At 42.5% G+C, this 12,555-nt stretch overlaps 1 protein-coding gene across 5 annotated transcripts in view; it reads right to left on the minus strand.

Annotated features, from left to right (window-relative positions):
• Positions 1-12,555, minus strand: part of LOC113127360 (nck-associated protein 5-like) — a 116,183-nt gene that overhangs the window by 16,469 nt on the left and 87,159 nt on the right. For 3 of the 5 annotated variants that reach the window (XM_026301839.1, XM_026301842.1, XM_026301844.1), the window contains 5 exons: positions 11,000-11,038; positions 10,707-10,826; positions 5,376-5,492; positions 4,235-4,423; positions 220-3,797 (listed from right to left, as the gene is read on the minus strand). In XM_026301839.1, coding sequence (XP_026157624.1) covers positions 220-3,797; positions 4,235-4,423; positions 5,376-5,492; positions 10,707-10,826; positions 11,000-11,038 — 4,043 coding nt within the window. The remainder of the gene's footprint in view (positions 1-219; positions 3,798-4,234; positions 4,424-5,375; positions 5,493-10,706; positions 10,827-10,999; positions 11,039-12,555) is intronic. The other 2 variants (XM_026301840.1, XM_026301841.1) reach the window with 1 other exon arrangement.

Consider the following 12,555-nt stretch of genomic DNA (forward strand, 5'->3'; position numbering starts at 1 on the left):
GCTGTTAATTTATCAGTTCCTCTGAACAACCACGCTTAATGCAGTGATGGCTCATGTTTAATTTAATAGAACAACCAATTTGTATGAAAGTGTCGATTCACTTGATAGAAAGACAAGTCTGAGAGGGCTCAGTGACAGGAAGTAATCAGCATAGCATCCGATCCATTAAAGATAATTCATTCTTGATTTTCTTGATGACAAAGATGTTGCCGTACTCACCTGCCAAGAAGCTCTTTCACAAACTGGTCTTTGCCGATCAAGGCTGTCGTACATTGGATCTGACTGGCAATTTGACCCATCTGGTTGTTGCAGTGGTCCATGATGGAGCTCAGCTTGTTGTTCATCTCAGACAGATTCTGCACCTCCTGACTGTCTTTCTGCTGGTTATCATTTTTCTTTTTATCCTTCTTCTTGTCAGACTTAATCTGTTTACCTCCGAGGACCGATCCAAGCTTCAGCTCTTTTTTCTCCTCTTTCCCCTTGGGGGGATCTGCTTTCTTACCACTCAGAGCAGGGAGTTTGCTCTTACGGAGGCCGAACCAGTTTGCCAGAGAGGGGCCCGTCTTCTGTTTGGCCTCACTCGCAGCGACCTTCTCTTGCTCTTGACATTTCTGCACATTCTCTTTGATTCCCATCATGACCTTCTCCTCAATAGTGCAGGCTGTGGGGCTGATTTTTCTCTCCTCCATGTCTGGGTATTTGTTGGGAGAGTCTGTCTGGGTTTTGACTTCTCTGCTAAAGTCTGATTCATTAGTGGTGGTTGCTATGACTCCAGTCTCTCTCCCTGGGTTTTCTGAGCTATAGACACAAGAGGATGGAGGATGAAACTGTGGGTGAGAGGCAACTTTTGCTGGTTTATGGATGTTCAAACTCATCCTATCACTGATGGCTAAGCTATGTGCCTCTTTTTGAGACGGTGAGGTGACTGCCTCCTCCTTCACTGTGCCCTGGGACCCCTCAGCTTTGGAGGCTGACTTAGATGTTCTCTCAAGGATGATGCTGTGACTGTTTGACCCTGTCATGCCTCCGTAGTGGCTAAGCCTAGTCCTGGGTAAATGAACAGGGCTCTCAGGTAAACCAACACTGGGTACCTCCAAAGAACTTTGTCTTGACAGAGAGTTCCCCCTTTCACCTGTGTTGGTGATGATCTGTGTTCTGATTTTTCCCGGTCCATCTAGAGCATTAATGTTGGGTTTCTCAGTGTAGTTGGTGCTGAAACTCTGGCTACGGGCTTTAGCTCCATTCATCCCTAAGGCCGGCTTTAGATGAGGTTTGGTAGTAACAGATATGGATCTAGAGAAAAGTTGACTACTCCTTTTCCCCTTATCGCAAACATCCCCCTCCTCTGGTAGTACAACAGCATGTACTTCCTCTTCCTGTAACCTGCTTTGGGCCTCACCTTTCCCCTCTGCAATGGACATCTTGGGTGGTGAATCAGTACTGTAAGGTGGCTGCAAGATGTCAGAAACATTTGAAGTAACAGTTTCCTTGGAGACTGAGTTGATATGATCCTTCTCTTGCTTGCCTGGTATAGAGGGAGTGTTTTTATGGCTGGGGGGAGATTTTAAAAATGCTTTAAACCCCATTGGGATCCGGGTCTTTGAGGCTTTTTCTACTGAGTTAGGAGACATTGTAAATGTGCTGGGTGGACTGACTACAGCTTTACTACTTTGTGGGGCTGTTTTACCTTGAGTAGTGTCCTGAAGTGATATGGGTAAACTAATAGAGGTGGTTTGCACTGTCTGATGGACATTTTCCTGGGTAGATCCTCTCTTACTTGCAAATGAGTTCTGAAGTGAGGAACCTCTGAGGGCACTGTAAGGAGGAGGGACATTCTTTGAGTTTTTAGGTGCATTTTCAGGTTCTGGAGCACACCCTGAGTTGGCAGAAGGGAGGTAGTCTTTCGTGGTCATCCGCTTGGAAGTGCCTTTAGTAGATGTCTGAGTCATGGCGGGGGACTTCTGAAGGTGCTGACTGGTTTTATCAACCAGTTTCTGAGGTGCAAGTGCAGTCCCGTAGCCTGCATCCAAGTCTAAACATTCTTTATCCTTGATGGGTAGTGTAGTTTGCATATTTGGTACAAGTGAGGTGTGGTAACTTGGGGGAGGGCCCCTCACAGTGGTTGGTGTGGATGGTTGAGCCACCCCTGTTTTATGTGCTTGAGGTGACCCTTCGTAATTTGGTCTGATCAGTAAGGAGGTGCTGCGGCCTGGGGGAGGGGGAGGAGAAGGGGACCTGAGTTTATTTTTGCTAGTTTCACAGTGTTTGTCTCTGGTTGGCTGTTCACCATTGTCAGCATACTCCAGGTGTCTCCTGGAGAGATGTGGGGAGCCAGCAGAGGAGCCCTTAGTCCATTCAGCCTTGCTGGGGAGCTTGGAGTTCACCGCCTTTGGACTCTGTGAGCAGTTTCCTGGCGCCTTAATGAACCTGGATATCTTAACTGTAGGAGAGGAAGGGGATTTTTCCTGACCAGAGGGTCCCAGGTTTACACTGTTATTTGGTTCCGTGGTGGAGCTCTTAGACAATCTCAGTGGGGATCCTGAAGGTTTGTTGCGCCCAGGTATCTTTGAACCACTGGATTTAGGACCAGCAGAATCATTCAATGGAGGCATAGAATGTCCTTTATTAGCTCGGCTGTTTGGTGGTTTGACTAGTTGTCTTTGTGGGGTCAGCTGCATTGACAGCCTCTCTACACTGCCCTCCCTGCTACTGTTTGTTTTGCTAGTCCTAATCTGATATTCAGATGGCTTCTCTGGAGATTCAAGAACAGCATAGTTCCTTCCATTTGCTGACTTTTGCCTTGTTGGCCTGTCTTGTGGCACTAGCTGTGTGTAATCAGCAACTTCTTTGCCATCTTGAATCTCATTTTGAGCCCCACCACCTGCTGCAAGCTTCTGTGCACAAAGTTCAATAGGCTCTCCTTCTGCATCAAAAATCGCCAATATGCTTTCCTCAGACTTAGTACATTTGGTCCCTTTGGACTCCTTAGCTTGACTTAAAGGCCTGGGCCTCCCATCTGCGGACTGGGTGCGTCCCTGGTCTCTTTGTAAGTAATGTTGTGCAAGCAGCTTGGTAGCATCCCTTGACAGTTTCCTCTCGGGTTGCTCTGGCTGGCTGAAGGACATTCTGATGTCACTGGACTCAGAATTGAGATCCTCTGGATCGTCTACATCAGAGATGTGACTGGGACCCTGTGGGTCTGAAGGGCACAAGCGCAGCATGGATGGTTTAGTAAAAGCTGACTTCCGCCCCCCCTCAGGAAGAAAACTGTTAATGAAACTCATTAGTTTCTCAGAACGCTCTTTTGAGTCAGTGATGGGGCCAGGGCTACCATCACCTCCACCTCCACTGTACTGTAGCCCCTCCAAGCTACACAAACTGTCTGAGATGCTGTGGGAGCGCCTTTTACAGTAAAACCAGCTGTCCTTGGTGGGGATATTATCTCCACGACTGGACTGTACCAATTCATCATCTGCATCATCAGAATCATAAGAGAATTTCTTTCCAGTGGCAGCTGAAACTCTACTGACATGGGTCAGCTTGGACACCCCTTTACTGCCACTCTTGATGCCCAGGGAGTAGATGCCCTCATTGGAATTCATGCAGTCTTTGTAGCCCGACTTGGAGACTTTGGATGATGAAGAGGAGCTCCTGTGTTTCCTCCTCTGGAGCTTTCTCAGTCCCTCTAGTATGTGGCTCTCTTTGCACCTTGTGGGCAGCTGCTCCTCCAGGGGTGCACAGATGTTACTAGGAGCTGAAGACCCCAAGCTCAGCCTCTTTTCCCAGGTCAAAGATGACTACAAAGCAAAAGAATCACAGGACATACATTTTAGTATGTGCACACATACTGCATGTACATGCTACTTCCATAATTAACTAAATTGATATTTTCACTTCAGTTTATACAGTGAACATGGGGCCTTGTCTGAATAAGTCATGTTACAATGAAGAAGCATAAGAAGCTCTTACTTTTGCCATGACGCCCTTATAGCAATTACAACCACAGATCCTGAGTTGTTTTTTGAGGCATTACCCTCCTTAAATATAAAAACCTATTTTTTTCTAAATATGCTAAGGGGCCTTTACCTCCACTTCACTGTAATCAGCATACTTTTAGAGCAAAATGTGACATTAATTAGGGTCTCAGAAGAGAGACAAACATATTAACTGTTAGCTACCATTTGCTGCTGACTGGAGGAATTAGTGTCAGGGTTTATAGACGGCGGGAGTTTACCATTTTCCCACAGGAGCGTCCATCATTCCACGTGTATGAGCCGCTGGAGAATTCACTGCATGCACTTGAGAGGGACAACTCACTGCTGCTACAGCTGCTGCGTGGGTAGACAGGAGCTGGCACTGTCAGACTCAACTGGCTCAGACACTTGGCCACAGGGAGACCTGCCTTTCCATTCAACTGAGCCTCCTATGAGACAAAGAAAAAGAGGCATGACATTATAGTGGGATAACTTGTGCAGCGTTGGTGAGATGGAAAAAAATGTAAACTTGATTGTCTCTGAAGAAAGAAGATCTCAAGGCAACAGGAAGTCATAGTGTCAGGTGGTTTAGTTATAGTGAGGGTATCACTGTGCCCTGCTACAACCAAGTACTCTGCTTTGATTCTTGAGTACTACCTGAATCTGTACAGCCTTTCTTCAGCTTTCTTTTTTAGATTTTCATATGACTAAGCAGCAGGAGTATTTGATGTGTAAGCTGTTGCGAAGTGTTGCATATCTAATTGGTATCTCCAGCAGCAGGCATGATGGTCCAATCAAACGTTTGTTTTTGTTTTTTTTGTTTTAAATAATGAAATTTTCATGTGCAGCCACCAAAGCATAGCAGCTGTTTTACTAATCCCTTATCAAAGAGTACTTATGTATAATTACATAATACAACCTATGGAAGGAGATGTGGTACTTTTACACATTTTAATAACAAGACGATTTATAAATCACATTGTGGCCGTTATTATTTAATTTACTGCCTCTTCTTCCGCTCCCAGAGCACACAATAGAGTTTATCAGGTGGCATTCTCAGAGGGGTAAAAGGGTAAAAGAACGGAGCAAACTCATTTTCAGTCCTTAATGCATAATACATAAGATGACTAATGTACCATAGTGTTCTGTGGAGTCACTTTTACCGATGACGGGTCTCAATCGATGGTTTTCTGGTAATATGACAGGGATTTATTCCTCTTAGTGCCGAATGATACTGTGAGCTCTGCCTGCTAAGAGCAGAGGAGGGGTCACGGCCCCAGACTGTTAGCTCTGTATTTTAATATCTTGTAATGATTTCTTGAAGAGGGTAAGGTTGCGGTTATGCTACCTGGATAAATTATATGACCGAACAGTAAAACGCTTTGCCTTCTGCAGGTTTACCATTAAGCTCACATTAGACGGAGAGTCCGTATTCCTGGAAAGCAAAAAGGCCTTAGTTCTCTCTGGTTCCAGAAGCAAATCTGCTGCAGACAGATCCATGATCCGAGAATGCAGTTTCTGTAAGGCAAAAAATAAATAAATAAATAAATAAAGGTCATGCCAGCGTCAATTTTGATTGGAGATTGACAGCAGACTGACGCAAAGATTGCAATACTCGAATATGAAAATACTGTAGCATCTCAGCAGCACACTGCTTTAAAATGTGACCAAATATAAAGCATGGCTATTACAGTAAATATTCAAATACACACAAGTAAATAAAACTTTACAGTTATTCTCTTTGAAATTTGCACTTTATGTTTGAAGCATATTTTGCTGGCTCTTATAAGTGTCCATCAGATTCTCTCCATCAGCACATGCACGGCCCTGATTCATACTCTGTTCAAATTCATTAATGTCATCATACTAATGTGAACAGGAAATAATTGCATGAGGGAGTAAGGGAATCTTTTGATTTTTTTTTTTTTTATTCATGTGCTAGTCCGCAGTCTCCTCTGTTATTTAACTCTTAAGAGGGAAGGATATAAAACCAAATACATTTCCACATATTAATCTCAGAACTTAATTACGCTGCCTCCCCTCTGCTCAAATGAACGTAAATTGGAAATATGCTGGAAGAAAACATTTGATCTCATGTCTATTTCTACATTTCCCACCAAGGTTAAAACAAACCAACAAAAAAAACATTGCAGGTCAAATTACACATACACACACACACCAAATATATATATATACTGTAGTGGAAAAAACTATCTGGAAAACTGTATGTTATTGTATTGTATTGTATTGTCGTAGTGAAAGTCACCTTCAGAAAATGGAAACTGAGCTTGGAAAAACAACAGCTCTAAGTTTCCATCAATGCCAGAACCATTTTAAAATAGAAACCTGAATTTTACTGCATTCCATTAAAGTCTGTGCTGACAGTGTGTATTGACTTTTTTGTGTGTTGTGAAGATGTCCTCTGAGCATTAATGTTAGAAAAAAGAAACAAAACGTCTCCTAATGATACCAAAACCCAACTCCTTCTTTTGTCTCTTAAGAACAAAGAACCTGCATCACATTGCCTGTGGCCAAAACACAGCCATCCTACGTTTTTCTCTTTCACTTTGAGGAAAACATCTAAAAGAAAAGCTACTTTTTGTATTAGTACAAGCTTGTGAAAAAGCTTTCAAAGAGACTGACTTTTCACTGTCACTGACTAGGTGGTAATGGTGCCATGGAAACAGATCGATGCCCACTTTCAATGCTTTTCAGCTCAGAGATAAGGATAAGTAGTCTTTACTAGTTCTGTGCAGTTTGGTTCAAAAGCAATTATAGTGTAGAAAGGACTTCTCGGTTTCCAGATCGAACTGGAAATCAAAATATAATATGTTATGAAGGTGGATTTGTATGACTTTTTTTTTTTTATTAGTTTTGATTCACAGTGCCATGTAGCTTCTCATCCCAGTTTTAGAGTCATGAAATTGAAATTTGTGCAGCTCTGATGCTGTACTCAAGGGATGGGAGTGGCTGAGGTGTCACGGGAGGCTCTGATCTTATCATAGGGTGCTGGATTTCACCTCCTCAGCAGCCTCATCAAGGATTCAGTCAATAGTGTCACAGGGTCACGAGGGAAGATAGTTGAAGGAAATGGCAGATGATAAGGCTGGGTGTACTTTTTGAACTTTCTGGCATTCATGTGAGGTTAATTGTGGGCCATTAATACAAGCAAGAATGTGATATATATCATGCAAATTCTGTGTAATAAATCATGCAAATATTGGCCTTTTATTACCTAATGTCTGGAATAATTGGGAAGTTTGATGTGTCATACTGAAGAAAAGTCAAGAGGCTTCTTGCTTTTGTTCTTTGTTGTTGTTGCTTTGACAGTGGTCATATTTCAAGATAATGAATATCAGCCCAGAATAGCAGCAATAGGCAGCATCAGTATTGGCACCAGCTGTCAAAAACACATCAGCTGAACCGTCCTGCAACACACCCACATATACGCACAGCAGCCGCTTGACAAGAGCTGAAAACACAGACACCCACACACACACACACACACACACACACACATATATTTAAACACACACACACACTCATACACATGATGCTGACCTGTATGGCCTGATCTATATATCTGCCTCTCCACGACAGCTGCTCCTAAAGCTCCAGATACACACAGCACACTAAACTACTCCAGGAAATGAGACCAAGGCTCAGCTAAAATATGACAGAGGTGAAACATATGGACTGCTATTAAAAATAGTCACTCAGTATTTCAAGCGCTCCGTGTGCAAATGCTGAAATGACTTCATGGAAAGTGGCACAATTAATTTCAATTTCAAACTTTTGGCACAGAAACTTTTAGCTGATGCCCATGACAGCAACATGTTTGACTGTATAAACTGTGAAACTGCAAGCGCAGTAATGAGTTCATTGTGTTCATTCTGTGGCCCTGAAGTAGGAAAAGTATTTGCCACAGTAATGAATGACTCATTTGTCACTTGCCCATCATATCAGCATAAGTGATTGGGGCTGCACGCTGGTTATTTTCCTTTAACAGTGCATGGTTTGTGAAAATATATACTTATATCATATAAAAATGAGATATATATATATACATATCATATTTTTAAATCATTGTAAATAAATCCATGGACTTTTATTGAACCACACCAATTCAGCTGAAGGCAGTGAAGGTGCATGGCTGGTGTAGTTACCATCAAATGCATTATGGTTCTTTATCAGAGGAACTCAAGATGCCCATAGGGAACCGGAAAACGTTTAATTACTGATAAGCAAGAGGTCCAGGGTTTCATGGGAAACTGTACACTCGTATGGGTGATTAAGTCTGTCTCTGCTCGAGGCTCCAGGAGAATAAAAAAAGAATTGAAAACGTACCCTGGTGATTGTCATTACAAATTCTGTTAGATGGTCCTTTTCCAATTTTACTTCTTACTCAGCACACTTACACACAAACGTTAAAGAAATAGGGGAAATACTAGTGTCTATAACTCAATATGCAGCTGGAGCCAACGAGCAGATAGACCACCTTACCATCAAGACTGGAAATGGAAAAACAGCAGGCCTGGCTCTGTCAAATGTGACACATTTGTCCTTGAAGAGCCTCCAAGGCTCAATAATAACATGTGAAAATTCCTGAATTACATACTATTGAAAGTTCAAGTCTTCTGAAATGTGGATAATTATAGACACTTGTAACAGCTCTCCCACATAACTGGAGAACGCATCAAGGACACACTGAACATCCAGAGCAGTGCGATCACACTATGATTCATTCTTACACTCAATCACTAGTTGATGAAAATGCCACTTTTTAATAATTAACAATAATGTAAAGGTGTGTCAAAATGTTGAGTCGACACTGTGTTCAGTACCTTTGCCCATTTTTATTATTTAACACACACACACACACACACACACACACACACACACACACACACGTTAACTATTATAGAACCGCAGACTTACATTAGTTTGTTTCCACATGCATCACGTTTGAAAATCACATTACACAGAGTTTCAGCAGAATGCTAAAGCGATGCACCTCTATCATATTTCTGAGTGCTATAATTCACATCTCCAGCTAGATTGCACCTTTTGGTTCCACAGTGGTGTCATCAATATCCCTCTTCAAGCCTTTTATATTGCAGTTTCACTTGATAACACTCGTGCCTGTCCAATAATGGCACTGAAAGCAGCTGGAACTGACAAAGAGCTTTACAATACACCCCTTGCCATATTACTTCTCCTTCCTCTTTCTCTTTTTACTCCATTTACTCCATTTCTGCCTGTTCCTATTTTGCCCTTAGTTTTTCAGATCTAGCTCCTCATCATCTCAGTGATCAGGCTTCTCCTCTATCTCATCTCTCTCAATTTTCACCCTCCTGTCCTTCCCCTCTTATCTGCCATTGCTTTCCTTCTCTCTTTACATCCTCATCTCTTCTCTTTCTTATTTCGGGATGGACTAACATCTCCGTCCCTTTCTTTTCTTTCGGCAGCCTGCTATTTTCATATTGACTGCAAGAAGCCCCACGGCAATTTGAACAATTATTACTTTCTGAACTGACCTTATTGCTCTGTGACGCCATATCACAGTTGACAGTAGACGGGAAAGCATAGAGTGACACGTCAGTCAGTCTCATAATTACACCTTAAAACTCAAGCTGGAATGCACACGTAGACACTTTCCAGTAAATTGGTGTTTTCCAAGGGACCAAAAAGAGGAACTGAGACAATTTCCAGCCGCTCCAGATGAGAGAATGTAAGTTTGTGGACACGTAACAGTACAGTGGTTGTTTTCTAATGGTTACTGGTTCAAATTTCTTGTTTTGTAGGATGTGAGGGAGACAAGTCTGTCCTTCGTCTGATCATAGTTCCCCTGTTGCAAAAATTTGTCAGGGCCAGAACTACATTGGAGGCATAAAATTCTTACATATCTATTCTAATTTATTTTTATTAGTAAGTTACAGCGAACGCCACGCTACGGCAAGTCTCGTTATAAAAAGCTTCCACATGGAAGGATGTTTCCTTAAACTAGTTTGTTATACATTTCTTTATTTCAACACATTTACAGGTAAATCCTAATCCACTAATTTTTATACTGTTCAGGGGGGGGGGAAATGAGGTCCACATTCTTAAAGAGGGCTATGAAGTTTAACTTAAGTTTCATCACTGCATGTGAAACTATCAAACTAAAATGTTAAAATTGACACATTTACAACGTCAGACAGAACCACGATGAGTGATAAACTGAAACAGCTACACAGGATCTGTGCTTTAAGGCCACTCCTTCCTTTATCTTTGCCTCCAAACAGACCAACAGAGACAAAGACTGATACAGATTGATGGAAAAGGGGAAGTTTTTGTGTTCTAAATCAAAGCATTTACAGTTGTTGTTCTTTTATTGCAGCCTCCTTCTACAGCTGAGACCCCAGAGCAGTGAATGAAAAACAACTTCAAATGCATGAAAATCTCATTTAGTGGAGAAGCGTCTGCTCTGCTTGCTTTGCAAACCACTTCAGTGCTGGGGAGGCTGTGAGAAGAAGCACGTTTACATCTGTGAGGAGTACAGATATTTTATAGTTTTGACGATCCTCTGAGCTCAGTTGCTTCCTGTAAGTGAGCTTAATCATGGGCAGGAACACACAACTGCTTAGTGAAGATACTAGAAAAAAACAAGAATACTGGAGGAATGCTACTGGTCCCCAGTTGTTCCAGTGAATCTCCTCATAAGCTAGGTGTGCTCTGGGTAGGGCAACGTACCTGGAGAAGCAGGTCTGAGGCGGGTTTGATCCTCTGCTGGAACAAAACACTCAGCGCCCGATTCTGCTGCTCGAGGTCAAAAACTCTGGTTCGCAGCTTCAGACATTCTTCTCTCAGATCCTGAGTCAACAAGGACACGTTATATAACTCGTGTATTTAATGTTCATTCTGTAATATTGTTTAGCAAATACATCAGTGTGCATTAAATGTATGCATTGACTTCACTATGTGGGAATGCTGCTGAAATGACCTGATGAGAAGGAAGATGGTTTCTGTGAAAGTAAGAGACAAACCTTCTGGGTAAGAAGCGCCTGCACAACTTGATTGGCAACCTTAAACAGACAGAGGAAGAAAAAGATGGCATCACTGAATGTAGTTTTGCTGCTCTGGCACAGTGATGAAGTCTTCACTTCGTATGAGTCCTTACAGGCCTCTGTAGACTGGCCCCACATTGCTAACACTGCACTTTGTAGGACTTCCTCAGCCAATTTACACATAAGATGAATTACTATGAGCCAAAGTGACCTCAATGGCACAATATATTACAGATTTTTCTCCTGGTGTCTGGTGTGTGTGTAAATGAGAATCTCTTTTTAACTCTCAATTCCTAATGGCTGTATTGACAGTGCTGGGTTGATGTAGGAGCAGAGGTGTGTCTGGTTTAAGTGCTGTTGTGCCTCGGCTTCAGCCTCACACCCGCCCGCAATCAGACCACAACGCCGGTGGAGCAGCGGCTCACATTACGGCTCATTGATTGCTCATTAATACTGTTAGAAGCTGAACAGGCTCTTCTGAGTGCACCCACTCTTGTTTATTGAATGAGAAGAAATGGGAGTAAATATAGTGAAATGAGCCCTGCTAGAACTGCAAGTTAGACATCTACCTCTTGTAAAACAGACGAGTGATCAAAATAAAAAAATAACTGACTTAATGGTCTTGGACAGAGAGTTTGAACTCTCAGTCGCTGTATGACTTTGATACAAGTAATTAAACTACAAATGAGCTTGCCCTCACAATAAAATTTAGACAGGCAGCTGGCCTAACATAAAAAATAATTATCCCTTCTGTTACAAAGCAAACTTTAGGTTCTCCACTGTTATCGTGTGCAGAAGTTAGACTGATACACACAGCCGCCATCGCCAAAACAGAATCATTACCTTTCTTCCACAAAAGTCAGCCTCATAGGAAAATAGTTTACAAACATAACAAAGCCAAGCTGAGCCGCCTCAATGAGGGCAGGGAAGCAGAAAGGAGACGAGCGCTGAATTTACCCCTCATATAATCCACAGAGGATGCTCTGACACAGATATATCACTAAATTCTCCTGCTCCCTTTCTTTTTTATCACTAAGTTTCAATCTTCTTCCTCCCACTCTCTCCACCCTTTCCTCTTTTATTCCCCTGTCTTGTCTCACTCATCTTCCAGCAGATCTGCTCAGTCTGCTGAGCCTGTTGGTTACAGGACAAATTGGGCAACTTGTCCCTGCTGGACACACTTGCCTGTAGCAGTGCTTCCCTCCCTACCTCAGGAGTGATTCAGCAAGCAGGAACAGCCGTGTCCTGGGCTGGTTTATTCCCCTCATGTGGTTCTCTAAACAGCACTTATCAAGCTCTCATAAATAACCCGAGGGCACAGAAGTGCCATTGTTATGTAAACCGCTGCTTCAGCAACACCAGTTCACATCAGGTTAAGGATATTTAACGGCTCACATTTCAGACGGTTTATTATAAAATTAATACTGAGCAAGCTGTTTTGAACACTGGGTGCAGGTATGATGGCAGCACGTTTATGTGCAGCGTGCACGTGCTGCACACTGTGGAGTGAAAACAACAGGCTTGACACTGAAAAA

Source organism: Mastacembelus armatus, chromosome 2, assembly GCF_900324485.2.
Source record: "Mastacembelus armatus chromosome 2, fMasArm1.2, whole genome shotgun sequence".
Classification (NCBI taxonomy): domain Eukaryota; kingdom Metazoa; phylum Chordata; class Actinopteri; order Synbranchiformes; family Mastacembelidae; genus Mastacembelus; species Mastacembelus armatus.